Source organism: Mustela lutreola, chromosome 1 (assembly GCF_030435805.1).
Source record: "Mustela lutreola isolate mMusLut2 chromosome 1, mMusLut2.pri, whole genome shotgun sequence".
Lineage (NCBI taxonomy): Eukaryota > Metazoa > Chordata > Mammalia > Carnivora > Mustelidae > Mustela > Mustela lutreola.
This window is the reverse complement of record NC_081290.1, coordinates 216,966,229-216,985,197: the sequence shown is the minus strand read 5'-3', so window position 1 is coordinate 216,985,197 and position 18,969 is coordinate 216,966,229. Positions and strand designations below refer to the sequence as shown.

The 18,969-nt window shown below is 38.6% G+C and overlaps 1 protein-coding gene across 2 annotated transcripts in view; it reads right to left on the bottom strand.

Moving 5' to 3' along the window:
- The window catches only part of NOX4 (NADPH oxidase 4), a 177,669-nt gene that overhangs the window by 89,217 nt on the left and 69,483 nt on the right, over positions 1–18,969 (bottom strand). For both annotated transcript variants that reach the window (XM_059186909.1, XM_059186903.1), the window contains exons 10-11: positions 15,239–15,403; positions 14,862–14,924 (exon numbers count right to left, since the gene is read on the bottom strand). In XM_059186909.1, the coding sequence (XP_059042892.1) occupies positions 14,862–14,924; positions 15,239–15,403 (228 nt within the window). The remainder of the gene's footprint in view (positions 1–14,861; positions 14,925–15,238; positions 15,404–18,969) is intronic.

Below are 18,969 nucleotides of genomic sequence, written 5' to 3'. Positions count from 1 at the left end.
AAAGTGACCGAATTTATATGAGAGAACAGATCTGGAGGAATTTCTATTTTGATATCCTTGAGTAAAAATGTTTTCCTTCCAATTATTTGTTCAATATGGCACTGAGTTTTTAAAGTGCTCAAATGACTAATGATTTTATAACAGTCCCACAGAAATATAAACAGATATTACATAATCATCTTACATTTGAGAACTAAATGTAAAAATGATGTCACTGCACAATGATTTATTCAACATGGAAAAAGAAATTTCAAAGCCACAATGTGTTTGTTTTTAAATCAACATCCTGCAATAATAAATAAAAATGATTCTAAAGTAGACGGTACTTTATTAAACAATCTATTTTCAATATAAAAAGTTTGTTAAGCCACAGAAAATGATCACAGAATATGAGTCTTTAATTATTATTGTCAGGTCTTATTTTTAACCCCTTCTTCCAAAGCTCTAACTTCTATGCCTGCTGCATGCTTCCACCTGAAATTCACTCTAAATGTTCTATGCTTAAAATTCTCAATATCTTACTTCTCAAATTGTCCTCTCTTTCTGATTCTCTTATGTCTGGACATAGAACCTAGGCCCTTATCAGGACAGAAGCTCAAATCTCAGAGGAATATTATGTATATTTCTGCCTGCCAGCATGCAATCAACTTTCGAGTCCTCTAAAATAATCTTACCAAAGAAAATGTCTGATTACAGCAATCTCCTATTGATTAACCTTTTGTGTCCACCTAAGGAAGAACACCCCCTTCTTTCCTAGGGTCTATAACCAAAAACACCTGTTCCAAATTCTTTCCAACTTTATATTCCATATTCCTCCTTGACCACTCTAATCCATCTAAGCCAATACAGATCAGCTAATACATTTCCCTGCTCTTTCACTTTCCTACTTATTAGTGTACTCATTTAGAATGACTCCATTCCCATTTCTCATATTGTACCCTACCAATTCTTTAAGACCCATCTCAAATGCCACCACGTTGATGAACAAATCCTAATTTTCCCTGCCATGAAATTCACTTCCTGGACCCCCTAAACTATTTTACTTTTATACCCTTTATTACAATCAACCTCCTTAATTTTATATAATGTCTCTCTGCATTAAAATACATTTACAATGTCTTGAGGTCAAGAAATATTTCTAAGTCAGTACTGTATATTCCATAGCACCTTACCTACAGCAGGTATGCATTCAAATATCAGTTCAGTAAAATATTGGAGAATTAACCTGAGAATGAATAAGGACTTCAATAATGGACAATTCTTCTATAATTTATTCATACATTCAAACATGAATCCAAAGTGTTCCAGAGACTATACTAGGAGCTCATGCAATTTCACAAATGAGGATTGTTCTAAAAGTAAGAGAAGAGATAATGAGCCAGGAGCACAGAACCCATCACAATTAATGCAACATCACGACTCTAAACATTTTGACAAATACAATATTTTAATGTCTATTTGTTTACTTGAAGAAAAACATTAGTGTTTACTTGTATATTTGCATGAAAAAATAGATTCCATCTTAAACAGAAAGATTCTGGAAGAGTATGTAAATGAAATGTTTATGAACTGTGAAGGAAAGTGTGTATTTATCTTAACTCCCTCAAAAAAAAAACAAAACACTAAAGCGATGGTTTAGGGATAAAAAACACAAACTAAAACAGCAAAGATGACATGGGGTACCAACAATGGAGAGGTGTGAACAAAATTTGGCATGGTGAAATGTAATGGTGGCTGGGAAACTGATAGATAGAAAGAAACATATGAAGCTTAAATTCCACTATCTTCATAAGGGGGATCACCTTGAGGAGCAAGCCCATCTTTCCCTCACAACAGACCTTAGAGACAATAGAAGGAACCTGGGGTTCAGCTTATGATTGAAAAAAAAAAAAAAAGAAAAAGAAGACTTATATTCACATCTGTATATGGGATAATCTGACCCCCAGAATCATCTGACCCCAAGAACAGGCCAGGCAACTCCTCCCCAAACCCAAAGACAAAATGAGGTGGGCCAGAAGGGGTTCTAGGTGTAGGAGTAAACTGTACAGTGAAGAGGAGGGCTGTGATTGTTGAGATCAGTGACTTCGCTGATTAGCCCCACAAATATTTAATGAAAGCACACTAAATGCTGTCTCAAATTTACATTCCAAAACTGAGCTCTACAAACACTCATCAGGACCTGCTCTCCCCATGACCTTCCCTTGTTCAATGAGGTCCCAGTTGCTCAGACCAAATACCTGGGAGATAACCTTGACTCTTCTATTGCACATTCCATACCCAGGCCATTAGGAAATCCTGTTAGCGTTCACTTAAAATATACTCTGAATCTGACCACTTCTCACCAGCTCCACAGTCACCATCCTGGTCAAAGCCATCATCATGCCTCAACTGGATGCCCAACTGGATGGCCTTCTATGTGGTCTCCCTCTTTCCGCTCATTTCCATTCACTGAATCTTAACACAGCTACAAAAGTAACCCCTATTAAAAAGTAAATCAGATCATGCCGTTTCTCTACTCAGAAGCCTCCAGTGGCCCCTCCACACTCAAAGTAGAATCCAGAGTCTTCACAATATTCTATAAACTCCGTATGATCTGACCCCTCATGACTTCTCCAACAGTATCTCCTACCATCCTCCCTTTTCCTTAGTGTATTCCAGCCACACTGACCTCCCCTCTCCCGTTCACACACACTGACACACACACATTTATACAGATGCAAATCAATAGCCATTAGGTATAACTCAGGGTGAAAACTGGACAGTTTTGAATAGAGAAATGACATGATCTGATTTTCATTTTAAAATCATCATTCTGGCTGCTTGTTAAGAATAAATGTAGATGAACAAGGGCAGACAGAGGGAGACGAGTTAGAAGGTTATCCAGATGGTGGTAGACTGGACCATGGGGCCACTGTGAAAATGGCAGACAAGTTTTGAAGGCAGAGCAGAGGAAACGTGTGAACAGATTATTGACTATGTTTTAAAAATGATAAAAATCAAGATTAATATACAGGTTTTCAGCCTGAGCAACCTGAATAATGGAGTTGGCATTAACTGAGGTGGGGAAGTCTGTGGATGAAATAGATTTGAGAGGTTGAAGGTTAGGAGTTCAATTTTAAACATGCAAGGTTGTTCTTTAGACATCTGAGTGGAAGTTTCTGGCAGACAACTGGATACATAAGCTTGAATTTTGGTGTTGGAAGCAGGGCTGGAAAGATACATTTGGGAGAAGATAGCACTCAGATGCATCAGTGAGCCTGCATGAGATCATCAGAGAAATGAGTTTAGCTAGAGAGGAGAGGGGGTTCAAGGAATGGACACTGGAGTGTTCTGATATTTAGAGGTCGTGAAAATGACAAGAAAAAGCAAAAAGAGACTGAGCAAAAGCCAGAAAATGAGGAGAAAAACCAGGTGAGCTGGATGTCCTGGAAACAAAATGAAAAAAGTATTTAAATAAAGCAAGGGATCGTCTGTGCCAAACACTGCTGAGAGGTCAAGTCCATCGAGGACTGGGAACTGATCACTGGACTCAGCAGTCACATGGTCATTGCTGACTTTGGAAGTGTTTTTGTAGGGTGCTGTGGGCAAAACGTCGGTGGATTTAAGAGAAAATGAGAGAAAGAGAACTGAAGAACCGAGAAATGGGGCAATAGCTGGAAAGATATGTGAGTCTAGAAGGGAGTCTTTATTCATCATACTCTCTTTTGTACCTAGGTAGAAGGAGGCATCTAAAAATACCAATAGGATAAATCAAGTTTAATATTAAACAGCTGGTTTTCTCTAAATACACTGACCTATTTACGTTCATATTTATCACACAAAGCCTCATTAGGCACAAGAAGGAATATTTTCTTTTCCCCTGGAAAGGAGCCAAACTAGAGCAGTTAGATCATGTTTAATGTTCAGAGAGTTCAGCTATCCTGTTATGTTTCATGAACATTATCGACCTTTTTGGGGCAATCTCTACCAATGTGTCTGGTCTATGGTTAAGACACATCATTGCCTTGCTAATCTATCATCTATCCAAGCTGAGTTTCTAAGCTTCCTAAGCAAAAGATTTGTGAAGCCCTAGAGAAAAACCATCTTTTTTTCTTTAAGAAATTACACAAATGAAAGCAAGACCCAAGATCAAAACAGTTGATGCAGACTTCCTGGTTGTATTTAAACCCATGAAATGAAATAAATAATCATAACTAAAACTTTGCCAATCTTTAAGGAATCCAAGACCATTCTTGTCTGGTTTTCATTGAAAACTGGAAAGACTATTCCCAAAGCGACTGGTTAAGAGATTAAAAATACAAAGCAGCAAAATGATGGCAAGTGCAGGCTTGCTATGAAAAAGCACAGACAATAACAAACTAACAGCTAGACTTGCCTCTGACTCATGGAAAAATATGTGAAATCGGGTTATCCCGGCTTAAAAATAATGAATCACACAACTTCAAATACAGATGTCAGGAAAGCACATGTTATTTCTGAATACGAATAATAACGAAAGGATATAGAGGTATTCACGCAAACTGCAATCAATTACACCCACAAAAAAACAGAATCTATGTCATTTCTTTAATCAAGAATCCATGAAGAATCCCAGGGAACAGAATTAATGTCCATCTCAGGTAATTCCTACGAAATTTTTCTCCATTTCATAGGAAGCAGTGGTTTTCATGCTTTCTTAAATTTGGGCTTTTTAAAAGCCACATCTGATTTGCATATCTAAATGAGGTGAAAGCATGCCCTAATAGAAGATTTGTTTTGGCAAAAAATCCAAACTTTGGTAACTACAGAGCATGGCTGAAAAGCACTGTTAAAGATTCATTACATAGTTGAAGAACAAAATAGAAAATTCTCCCCAGATCTGAAGCCCATAAAGTTCCAAAGAGGGAGAAGAATCTGAAAACATAAATTCTGGATCTAACTTTGTCATCAATGATGTCACTCTGGATCCTTTGATCCCTTAAAGAATCACCATTTCCCCAATAATAAGAAAAAAACCAAAGTTGGTGTTTGGACTACAAGTTGATTTTTAATTGATGTGTAGTTGACATACAATATTATATTGGTCTCAAGTATGCAACATGGTGACTTAACAATTATATACATTATAAACTGCTCACCACAATAAGCGATAAGCGTAAGCACCGTGTGCCACCATACAAAGTTATTACAATCTTACTGACAATATTCCCTAAACTAAACTTCCCACCTCTGTGATTTACTTATTTTATAGCTGGGAGTTCATGCCTCCTAATCCTCTTGGATTATACATCTTTAAAATTCAATGACTTTATATAGGCTAAGATTTTTTTATGTATCTCATATTCAATTTCAAGTTTTAAAAAAGAAGACTTTTCTCATAAAAGATATATTTACTACACTTCTTAATATATTTATAAATATATAATTGAGTATAAATAAATAAGTTAAAGACATGCATTTAAATGTTATTTGTGGTGGGAACTGTGGTGTGTTGCTCAGACCTTCTGTCTCCCCCAATCCCTCAAACCCCCACACTGCCTCCCAATTTTCAGGATCAAAACACTAAATCCTCAATCTCCCAGCTGTTCCAAGGGTTTCCTGCAAAGCTCATTACTGAGGCCTCCCCAGGAACTGCTAGCCACAGAAGAAACCTTCCTTGCCTCTACGTGCCTCTCCCAAGGATATCTGGTCAGTTGGAGAGTACAAAGGTTTGTCCTCTTGACCTCCACATAGGACAACTCTGAATTCTCGTTTTAGGCAGAGCTCCCGTCAGGCCTGAGGAGGCCTCTGTTGAGACTTCATCATGGTTCGAATTCTGTGGTGTGTTCTCAGTCCCTCGCTCCTTACCAACGTTGTCCTGAGCACACTCCCACAACCTCCCTCAGAAAAATCTTTACCTTTCAGTCTGTTTCCCAGGAAACCCAACCTAAGACATTCATTCTACAGGCTAGTGAACCACAGGAGGCAAATCTTTAGTTCCTCGAATGACTGTTTCTCAGCCAATCTGTGGACAGAACTTAGTTACTGCATGCTGCCGAATGAGGCAAACAAAACACAACAATTCAGTTTAACCCTGTCTTGGTTCTCCAGCCATTCTCTGTAATAAGAACTATAACAGCTCGGGACACCTGGGTGGCTCAGTGGTTTAAGCCTCTGCCTTCGGCTCAAGTCATGATCTCAAGGTCCTGAGATCGAGCATCCCCGCATCGGGCTCTCTGATCAGTGGGGAGCCTGCTTCCTCCTCTCTCTCTGCCTGGTTCTCTGCCTACTTGTGATCTCTGTCAAATAAATAGATAAAATCTTAAAAAAAAAAAAAGAACTGTAACAGCTCTTACTGAGAACTTAGTATATGCCAAGCACCATGCTTAGATCTTGATTATATCTTTCTAATGAAGATGGGGAGTAACTGCATGGAGAACTTATTATTATTAACCACATAATAAAGAAGTGAACCAAAGTTGAGGATGTCAGTAGTCATAATACTAAATGGGGGATCTAGACCTCCAATCCAAGTTGTAGGATTCCAAAATCCATGGTCTAACACTACATAATGGCCTCTGATCACCATAATCCTGTCGGCAAACACATGGCTTGGTGGTTCTGCTGGAGAGAACCAGGAGCATTAGCAGGAAACAATCACCACGTCCTAGGAAAACCCAGCAGATTAACACATCATCCTTGTGTAGGAAAGTTAATGTCAAGTGTTAGAAACAGTGAAGCACTTTAAGCAATTAACACTCCAACCTCTGGATTCCTAATTAAATCAGTACTCAAAACTTAGTTGTACTTTGACTAAAATTGTGAGACCTACTACAGTGCTTCCATACCTTATCTTTTGTACTTATTTTTTTATATTTTAGAAGCTTTATCTCCATGTTTAAAAATGAAAGTCAGACTACTGAATTTATAATTGTATATTTTACATATTTACTTTTCTGTACATTGGCACAATATATGAAAATAAGCATTAGATTTTTTTTTTCTAGTGGGGGAATTGGGCCTTTAATGCTCCACAATAGAGAAGAGCTTAGTAGTATGGATAATCGAATACTTGGAACTGCATCTTTCTCTATCATTTTTATTCTTTCAGTAAACATCTCTCCTCAGTGGCAATTCTTTTTTGTTGTTTGAATCCAGCAACAAGGATTTCCAAAAGCAAGAGGAGTTTCAGAAATACGAATGCCTTTGGGATGCCTGGGTGTCTCAGTAAGTTATGCGTCTGACTCTTGATTTCGGCTCTGGTCATGATCTCAGCATTGTGGGGTCCAGTGCTGCATCAGACTCCCAGCTCCACAATAGAGACTGCTTGAGATTCTCTCTCTCACTCTTCCTCTGCCCTTCCCCTGCTTTGTGTGAGCGCTCACGTGCTCTCTCTCTCTCAGTAAATAAAATCTTTTTATTATACACACACACACACACACACACACGTGCCCTGAACGTCGATGGAGGGTGAGTCAGGTGAGAGTGCAGAACAGCTAGCTACCACCGTGCCCTTCTGCCAAGGAGGTCTGTGTTTATATCTCACCTGTGTCACTAACCAGCTGTGTGACTTTGGACATGTTATTTAATCCGTGGCACATTATTTTCTGCATCATACAAGATGAACAATACATGTCTCACAGGAATACAATACAAAATTAAAACTATAATATTTTTAAAGTTTATGAAAAAAACTTCTTAGGCACTTCATTAGTACAGACTATTATCCTTAACAAAGATAAAGTGTTTACACACTTCTTAGTGGGAATCAACAAATGGGAAATTGTTTTGTGTTGCTTTATTTCACAGGAATCCTTAAGGGAAATATTCAGTGAAAATGTTTGAGAAGCATGCATTTTACATGTAAGTGCCAAGTCGAAATAATTAGAAAAAAAGAAAGAAATGGCAGGAAAAGACAATACATTAACATAATAGCATGATGCAAAATTTAGCTTAGAAATGTTTGCTTTACTCAAATTCATTCCTAGGCAGCAGCAAGATTTGCCTCTTTTCCCTCTTATGAAAATAGAAACTCCCTTGGGGGATAGTAGGAGTAAGCCAGCCAGTAACCCCCCAAAATCTGGGAAGGCTACAAACCATTTCCTAAACCTACACAAGTACATGATACACAGATGGCCTGATGAAAAGAACTTCCTTTGCCTCAACATTTTTTTTGGAAGCCAACTATTATTACAATCTAAACTATGAAATACAGATACCCAAAAAAATGATATTTAAAATAAGAACAAATGTGAATATACAACCTATACTTAAAAAATGAAGACCTATTTCCTAAGAAGTATTGATAGCATCTGTCAGATAAGCACAGAGATTAGAAACAAGGATTTTCCACTGTTAGCCCAAGTAATATGGAACAGGAGGTGGAAAAGGACCTATTGTTTTTGACCAGACAAAACACATGGATTGTTTCCTTCTGCCTTTGGTATTTCTCCCCCAACAACTTTGTCATTAGTACATCCCCCTCCTCTTCTGAGCTAAAGAAAAATAGCCACCATGACCTTACAGATTAGACTCAGAACAGAGCTTTATCAGAAAATCACTTCAGCCATAGCATTTCTCCTTTTTCTTTAATTGCTATAACTTCCTCTTCTCCAGCTTCACCTTCCAAATAAGAGTATGCCAAAACAAAACGACAACAACAAGAAGACGGAGGAAAAGAGAATCTATCTATAAAGTACTTCTCAAGCGAGATCACAAATGCTAGCTATAGATTAGGTGTTTTTTCACTCTTTCAACAAATTTGCATTGGGTTACTCTGTATCCCAGACACTGTGCTATGAATACATCTTTTTTTAAAATAATTTTTTAAATTTTTTTTAATAAACATATAATGTATTATTAGCCCCAGGGTACAGGTCTGTGAATCGCCAGGTTTACACCCTGCTGTGAACGCATCTTTGAAAGGGCTCCTGGACCTTTTGGTTAGAAGCAAGGAGGCATTAACCAAATAATCTAATGGCACTGGTGTTGAAGACAGTACACAGGCACATATAAGAGGGAAAGGTCAAGAAACAACCTAATAGGAAGGGTTTGTGAAGCCTTCTCAAGAAGTGAGGGACACTGAATGAGGTAGGAACGATGAAAGGAGTTACCCAGGCAAAGAGAGGCTCAGGCATTTGGAGTACGAATTAGTAGAAGCAGCAGAGATCGGTTTCCAAGGTGAACAGACTAGTTTATGCCAAGACCCAAAAGAGGGAAAGTAAGAAAATATTAAGTAAATAGGTGAATAAAATTTAATGAGATTGTTTATGAAAGAACTTCTAGAACTATTAATATGTTAAGAGGCTCTATGAAGGGGTGCCTGGGTGGCTGAGTGGGTTAAAGCCTCTGCCTTCAGCTCAGGTCATGATCCCAGGGTCATGGGATCGAGCCCCTCTTCCGGCTCTCTGCTCAGCGGAAGCCTGCTTCCCCCTCTCTCTCTGCCTGCTTCTCTGCCTGCTTGTGATCTCTGTCTGTCAAATAAATAAATAAAATCTTAAAAAAAAAAAAAAAAAAAGAGGCTCTTTGAATTTCTAAGTGCTATATGTCAAACAGTACTTTCCAAAGTACTTCAGGTCATAGAAAATTGCTTTTTCTTTTCTCCTTTTTTTCTCAGAGGATTTTCAAAGGACCACGTTCCTTTATGAGACCTGAAGAAGTAGCCTGGAAGAAGCAGAAGGAATAAGGAAAAATCTTTTCTTGATTAACAAAAGTAAGAAAGAAGAAAAACTGGGAGGAATATAGAACTCCAGGCACTCAAACTTTTGCCTCCATCCAATACACTCATGAACTTGAATCTTCTAAAACAAGCCTGCCCTGGACTCAAGGCCTTAGTGCTAAGGGCTCACCAGGCTGTCTCCAGAGTCAGGGGGAAGGGTGATGGTCCTTTGCTACAGCAGCCTGCTTGCTCTTAAGGAGACTCAAGAGTGCTGTATACCCAACGGAGCCTCACTGAAGTGAAGAGTTCAGCTATCTCCCCACCACCCAGGCAAACACATCTTATTTCCCAAAGTAGGCACTAAACCATTATTTGTTCTCCAAGAATAATGTACTGTTGTTCCCATTCTGACATCTGAGGATTCCATAGGGAAAAAAATAGTAATCTTTCATTCATATGACAAAAAGTTCAAATATCAGAGAATATTCTTACATCATTTTAGCTCTTGAATAACTTTTTTTTATCTTTTTTTTTAATTTTTTATTTTTTATAAACATATATTTTTATCCCCAGGGGTCCAGGTCTGTGAATCACCAGGTTTACACACTTCACAGCACTCACCAAAGCACATACCCTCCCCTCCATAATCCCACCCCCTTCTCCCAAACCCCCTCCCCCCCAGCAACCCTCAGTTTGTTTTGTGAGATTAAGAGTCACTTATGGTTTGTCTCCCTCCCAATACCGCTATCTAAACTTCTTTTTTAAAAAGATTTTATTTATTTATTTACTTGAGAGAGAGAGAGAGAGAAAGAGACAGCAGGAGCAGGAGGAGAGGAAAATGGAGAGGGAAAGGCAGACATCCCTTTTGAGCAGGAAGCCCGAATAGGGACTCAATCCCAGGACCCTGGGTTCATGACCTGAGCTAATGGCAGATGTCTAACCAACTGAGCCACCAGGCATTCCATATCCTACCTTTTCTTCCAATTCATATCCAAACCCCATTATTTGGGAATGGATGACTACAAATATGGAAAATAATTAGGAATTTGAAAATGACTCAAATTCTCTTTCAAAGCTCTCTACCGCATGATGGTATTCTGGAGCTCAGAGTAGCCAAAATAATTTCTATGGGACTTCAAAAAGGATTTTAGTTGAGTAGAAAAAAAAAATTTTTTTTTCTTAAGGTGATGATATCCATGAGTAGAACCCTCATACACAGGCTAGTTGAAAGAGAGGTGTTCCCACTGATGTGAGATCTGGGTCCCCAGAACACAGTTAGGCACTGTGACCCATCACCTTCACTACCACCTCCTAAATTCTCCCTTCTCATCGAGAGCACTCTAAGAACCATGGAAGAACTATTCTAAGGGCACTGTAAGCTGTGTTGGGCAACTACTAATCGAACATAATGGTTCTCAACTGCTGGCAATTCTGCCCCTCCAGGGTTATTTGGCAATGTCTGGAGATATTTCTCATCATCACAAGTTGGGGGTACTGTTGGCAGCTAGTGGATAGAGGCTACCAATATTGATAAACACCTTATAATGTACAGGACAACATGCCACATCAAGGAAGTATCTGACCCAAAATGTCAATAATGCCAAGGTTGAAAAGACTGGATCTAGCACAAAGCTCCTTCTCAATATTCCAGGGAGGTGGCTTTCTAAGTTTCTGGACGGGTCTCACTGTTAGAAATGTCTTTATCATATTGAATCAAATATATTTCTCTAAAACTTTTTACTATTGGTCTTATTTCTATACCTTGGGATCCCAAAGGAAAAATGTCTAATTCTTCATCTACATGACAGATTTTCAAGAGCTGAGACTACTGTGATATCCCCCCAATTTTTCATTTTCAGGTTGAAAAACCACATGTTGGATGTCTTATCCCCACCACTCAAAAAAATAAATAAATAAATGAAATAAAACAAAACAAAAAATGTAATTGCAGAAGTGAAAGCAAAAATCCAAAATTAAAAGGAAACATTCTGAGATGATTAATAACAAGAGTGTAGGTACCAAATACTGACCACCTCCAGATACACCCTCTAGGCACAGAAGCCATGAGTGACGGAGCTGGGGCTGAACTGTCAAGTTCATGCTCTTTGTGTGACTACTCACTGCCATTTTGCATCACACATAATTGTTCTCCTTTTCCCAACTCTGGCTCCTACTTCTGGTTGCTCTTCCTCTGGTCTGTCCCCTTCCCCAACTTTTACCTTCCTCCCAACTCTGCCTGCAGCCAGCCACAGAGCTATCCCAACCCCTGCCCCAATTACCTTCTTGGGAAGCAGGTCAGGCCACAGAGTTCTTATGTCCTACAAACCACTCTTTTCTGAATTTCTCCTTTTGCCCTGTGAAAGGACTTTAAGACAACCCAAAGACAATATATCTAGAAGCCTCTTCTTGGCATGTGCCATAAGAGAAAAATTCTTAGATTTTCTGTTTTGAGAAACATAAATATTTTTAGTGATAAAATATATGCTAAAAACTAAACAATCTTCTCTGTCTGTACTGAAGCTGGGTGTGAGAATACGGCACTCCATTACACCATTCTCTCTCCTTTTGCGTATGTTGGGAAATATTTTTGTAAAAACAAAAAACAAAAACCCTCCCTTCTCTGTATTTAGCATTCAGCAGCTACCTTCCCTTTTTATTCCATATTCTCTATTTAATGCTATGGTGAAGAAATTATTTTCAAACTAAAGTCTCAAGTCGCACACCTTAAATGTATACAGTTTTTCATTTTTCAATTATACCTCACTAAAGCTGGGAAAAAACAGAGCCTCACACAAAGAAAGATTAACTTCAGAAGTAAATTTCATATGACCCCAAGAGTAGTCCAAACTCTTTAAATTACTTAAGGACAAACGTACATGCACACTCTCTCCCTGTTGCATTCTTTCCCTTGTTTTTAAAGTTACTAACTTCGTGTTTATGGGATATATGCAGTCAGAGAAATGGAAATGTATCTTACAACTACCAGAACCAAACACAATGCTTCTGACAATAGTGGATGTGATTGTGTGAGAATGCCTTCATGATTCAGCGGAAACATCCCACAAGAAGCTTTGTTTGTCATATTAACTTGCCAAGAATCCTAAGGTCTCCTGGAACTAGGACAATATTAAACCACATTGTAGGGTGTGCACATCCTAGAGCAGTGAAGGCCACGATATGCCTACTTGGCTCCTGGTGATGGCTGGGTCCTGGACTCTGAGGTCCTGACTTTGAAGCCCATGAGTGCAACTAAGTTTTCACTGTTCCTCATAACAACACATTTCCCCTCTCACTCTAGCTAGCCGCCCACATGGCTCCAGATGAAAGGGTGTCTGGACAATACTCATCTATCTTCAGACTGAAGAAACAATGGTAAGTTAATTTCTTCCTCAAGGTAAGTCAGTGCTGCCATCTTTCTTGATAAAATGGAATGCTGTCAATCATTTCACTAGATGCTGAACCACCTTTCCTTAATTGTTATAAATAACTCTGCTACCTATAAACAGAATGCAAAATTTGAAGGAATTGAAGCAAAAATATATTTTTCCTTTAAAGAAATGCTGTCGAACAAATCATGTCTGTTTTTTTCTCTAACCACTTGACACTTCCTTCCTGTTTCTTTTATCCCTTAAATATAGATTTTTGGGGGCCTATCTTCACAAGTACATGTTCTCAAGGGGCAAATTCACAATGAAAATAAAAATCATAATAATTGTTAGCATATATTTACATGTACCTTGCACCTTCTATGTTCCAGGCTTTGTTCTATATGCTTTACTTGTGGGAGTTCACTAAAACACATGACATACCTCAGAATAGATACTGTTGTTATCACAATATTACTCTGAGGAAACAAATGCACAGAAAGATGAAGTAACATGGCCAAGGTTTTTAAGTTTTCAACCTAACACATCAAATCTGAAAACGGTTGCTATTCTTGGAGTGCCTGGGTGGCACAGTCGGTTAAGTGTCCAACTCTTGTTTTGGCTCCATCCGTGATCTCAGGGTCATGAGCTTGAGCCCCACATTGGGCTCCATGCTTATCACAGAGTCTGCCCCGCCCGGCCTCGCTCAAATAAATAAATCAATCTTGAAAAAAAAAAGTGGTTGCCATTCCCGGCATAGTCCCACCCCTACATTCCAGCACTTAAGCACCCAGTGATTTTTCTGTCCCCCCATCTGTTCAATTTTATTTGCATATCTGAAGCATATATTTAAACATGTGGGTCCTGTTCTTACCTTTGCTAGAAATTGGAAAAAAATCTCAAGTCTCCATCATCAATGGGAAACATTAAATAAATTACAGTATATCCTACTGTGAAATATTAGGCAGTCAATAAAAAAGAATGAAGCATATGCAAATATAGTGACATGGAAAGTTGTCCATGATATACTGCTGAGTGAAAAGAGCAAATTATAAACCAAATGATGCAGCAAATGAATGTCAAACATCTATATATGTCTAAGTACATAGGAAAATGTCTAGAAGAATATACGCCAAATTCTGGAGAAGAAAGAGGATTGAAAAATGGGGGAAATGAGAAAAGGTAAATTGTTTACTTTTTAATAATAAGCTCATGCTACATTTATAATGCAAAAAAGAATGTTAAACAATGTCTGATAAGCTAAAAATATTTGGTACTTAACTAGATCTGTCCCCCACCCGTTATTTATCCATTTTGCTTTTTCAATTTTATTCTCCTTTTCCTCCCTCACACAGTCTGGGCACCAATTACAATGGGCTTTTTCTTTTCTAAACACTGCTTGGATTTTCTTATGCTTCCACCTCAACTCAGAATACCCTCTTTGCCATTAAATTCTATCTCTCTAAAAAAAACCATACATAATATATTTTGGTACAATTTCATAAAAAAAAATGTAAATACCTAGGAAATTTTCTGCATTTTGAATCATCAGGTTTTAATACATTTTAATATTTTGCTTCCTGAATTGTAAAAGGTAAACTGAAGTATCCAAAAATAATAGTGAATAAAATAATAGTGAATTGTAGTCTCCAAAAATAATAAAGAGTTACAATGTTTCTGAACAGATATTATTACTTTGTATAAAAAATGGCTTACTTAAACATTTAGGATATTGTGATGACCTTGAATGATTTTTAGGATATATATATTTTAGGATACATATATATTTTGGATAAATATATTTAAGTAGAATACACACACGAAAGAAAAAGTTGCATGTCACTCTAAAAAGTTTTAAGAATCAAAAACAAGTTTCTTACCATTGTGAGGGTAAATGGATGGTTTTCTAATGCAGACACACTGGGACAATGTAGAATAATATACTAAAAAACAACAAACATAATTTTTAAATGACCAAAAAAGAAGTACAAGTATTCTAACGATGGCATGAATACTAATTTTTTAAAAATTATATAAAGATAGAGAATTTGAGGTGCCTCGGGGGCTAGTCAGTGAAGCATCTGACTCTTGATTTCAGCTCAGGTCATGATCTCAGGCTTGTGAGACCGAGCCCAGTGTCCAGCTCCGCACTGGGCCTGCTTAAGAGTCTCTCTCTCCCTCCGCCTCTGCCCCTTCCCCCTTTAAAAAAATTAAAATAAATACATACATATATAAAAGTTGCTGAACACTGACTCACCTGGCCAGGTCTTGCTTTAAAGTTTTCTTTGATCATTCGGATTTCCATGACATCTGAGGGATGACTTATGACCGAGATGATGGTAACTGGTTTATTGCTCCTGATACACCTGTAAAGTCTTTCAGCACAATATAGGCACAGGGGTCCAGAAATCCAAAGCCAAGTCTGATGGAAAATTTTTAAAATATACTTTAAGAAATACTTGTGTTGTAGAAATATTTATATTTCTGCTCAATTACTAATTTCATACATTATAATAATGGTATTATAATCTGTATTTTAAATGATAAAATGCAAAGAAAAACCAGTAAAAAATAAGAAACAAACTGAGGGTTTTGGAGGGGAGGGGGATGGGGAGTTGCACCTGGTGGTGGGTATTATGGAGGGCATGTATTGCATGGATCACTGGGTGTGGTGCATAAACAATGAATTCTGGAACACTAAAAAGAAAAAGAATAAAATGAAAAAAAAAATTTTTTAATGGAATGCCTGGGCTCAGGTCATGATCTCAGGATCCTGGGATCAAGCCCCATATCAGGCTCTCTACTCAGTGGGGAGCCTGGCTCCCCCTCTCTTTCTCTGCCTGCCTCTCTGCCTACTTGTGATCTCTGTCAAATAAATAAATAAAATATTTTTAAAAATGGACATTGGGGAGGGTATGTGCTTTGGTGAGTGCTGTGAAGTGTGTAAACCTGGTGATTCACAGACCTGTACCCCTGGGGATAAAAATATGTTTATAAAAAATAAAAAATTAATTAAAAAAAATCAGATGCTCACTGCAACTTATTCAAAGAAAACTAAATATAAAAATAAAATGTAATGTGACATATCAATAGGTATGTCTACTTTGTTTCAAATTTCTTCCTGTGCATACAGAATAAATACATAATGAATGTATATAAAATACATTCTTGGAGGAGTCAAGATGGCGGAGAAGTAGCAAGCTGAGACTGCTTCAGCTAGCCGGAGATCAGCTAGATAGCTTATCTAAAGATTGCAAACACCTGAAAATCCATCGGCAGATCGAAGAGAAGAAGAACAGCAATTCTGGAAACAGAAAAACAACCACTTTCTGAAAGGTAGGACCGGCAGAGAAGTGAATCCAAAGCGACGGGAAGATAGACCCCGGGGGGAGGGGCCGGCTCCCGGCAAGCAGCGGAGCAACCGTGCACAAAATCAGGACTTTTAAAAGTCTGTTCCGCCGAGGGACATCGCTCCAGAGGCTAAACCGGGGCGAAGCCCACGCGGGGTCAGCGTGGCCTCAGGTCCCGCAGGGTCACAGAAGGATCGGGGGTGTCTGAGTGTGGCAGAGCTTGAGGGTATTGGAATGGGAAAGCCGGCTACAGAGACAGAGCTGACCGTAAGCTCGCAGCTCGGTGTTACCTTGAACCGGTCGCAGGCTCGGTGAGCTCGGAGCGCGGCCGGAGGTCAGGCAGACGGGAGTAACTGGGCGCTGTTCTCTGAGGGCGCACTGAGGAGTGGGGCCCTGGGCTCTCAGCTCCTCTGGGCCAGAGACCAGGAGGCCGCCATTTGTATTCCCGTCCTCCGGAACTCTACGGAAAGCGCTCAGGTAACAAAAGCTCCTGAAAGCAAACCCGAGCGGATTACTCACCCTGGCCCCGGGTAAGGGCGGTGTAATTCCGCCTGGGGCAAAGACACTTGAGAATCACTACACCAGGCCCCTCCCCCAGAAGATCAACAAGAAATCCAGCCGAGACCAAGTTCACCTACCAAGGAGTGCGGTTTCAATACCAAGGAGAGCAGCAGAATTCCAGAGGAGGAGAAAGCCAAACACGGAACTCATGGCTTTTTTCCTGTGATTTTTTTAGTCTTGCAGTTAATTTAATTTTTTCTTTTTCATTTTTTTTTTTTTCTCGCCTTTGGGTAAAATTTTTTTTTAACTGTTACCTTTTTCTTTTTTAACGATTTTTTACTAGTTTATCTAATATATATATTTTTTCTTTTTTACATTTTTCTTAGGTGTTTTCTTTTTTTAAAAATTCTTTTCTTTTCTTTTCTTTTTTTTTTTTCTTTTCTTTTTGTTTTTTTTTTTTCTTTCTTCCTTTTTGAACCTCTTTTTATCCCCTTTCTCCCCACTCACGATTTTGGATCTCTTCTAATTTGGTTAAAGCATATTTTCCTGGGGTTGTTGCCACCCTTTTAGTATTTTACTTGCCCCTTCATTTACTCTTATCTGGACAAAATGACAAGACATAAAAATTCAACACAAAAAAAAAGAACAAGAGGCAGTACCGAAGGCTAGGGACCTAATCAATACAGACATCGGTAATATGTCAGATCTAGAGTTCAGAATGACAATTCTCAAGGTTCTAGCCGGGCTCGAAAAAGGCATGGAAGATATTAGAGAAACCCTCTCGAGAGATATAAAAGCCCTTTCTGGAGAAATAAAAGAACTAAAATCTAACCAAGGTGAAATCAAAAAAGCTATTAATGAGGTGCAATCAAAAATGGAGGCTCTAACTGCTAGGATAAATGAGGCAGAAGAAAGAATTAGTGATATAGAAGACCAAATGACAGAGAATAAAGAAGCTGAGCAAAAGAGGGACAAACAGCTACTGGACCACGAGGGGAGAATTCGAGAGATAAGTGACACCATAAGATGAAACAACATTAGAATAATTGGGATTCCAGAAGAAGAAGAAAGTGAGAGGGGAGCAGAAGGTATACTGGAGAGAATTATTGGGGAGAATTTCCCCAATATGGCAAAGGGAACGAGCATCAAAATTCAGGAGGTTCAGAGAACGCCCCTCAAAATCAATAAGAATAGGCCCACACCCCGTCACCTAATAGTAAAATTTACAAGTCTCAATGACAAAGAGAAAATCCTGAAAGCAGCCCGGGAAAAGAAGTCTGTAACATACAATGGTAAAAATATTAGATTGGCAGCTGACTTATCCACAGAGACCTGGCAGGCCAGAAAGAGCTGGCATGATATTTTCAGAGCACTAAACGAGAAAAACATGCAGCCAAGAATACTATATCCAGCTAGGCTATCATTGAAAATAGAAGGAGAGATTAAAAGCTTCCAGGACAAACAACAACTGAAAGAATTTGCAAATACCAAACCAGCTCTACAGGAAATATTGAAAGGGGTCCTCTAAGCAAAGAGAGAGCCTACAAGTGGTAGATCAGAAAGGAACAGAGACCATATACAGTAACAGTCACCTTACAGGCAATACAATGGCACTAAATTCATATCTCTCAATACTTACCCTGAATGTGAATGGGCTAAATGCCCCTGTCAAAAGACACAGGGTATCAGAATGGATAAAAAAACAAAACCCATCTATATGTTGCCTCCAAGAAACACATTTTAAGCCCGAAGACACCTCCAGATTTAAAGTGAGGGGGTGGAAAAGAATTTACCATGCTAATGGACATCAGAAGAAAGCAGGAGTGGCAATCCTTATATCAGATCAATTAGATTTTAAGCCAAAGACTATAATAAGAGATGAGGAAGGACACTATATCATACTCAAAGGGTCTGTCCAACAAGAAGATTTAACAATTTTAAATATCTATGCCCCCAATGTGGGAGCAGCCAACTATATAAACCAATTAATAACAAAATCAAAGAAACACATCAACAATAATACAATAATAGTAGGGGACTTTAACACTCCCCTCACTGAAATGGACAGGTCATCCAAGCAAAAGATCAGCAAGGAAATAAAGGCCTTAAACGACACACTGGACCAGATGGACATCAC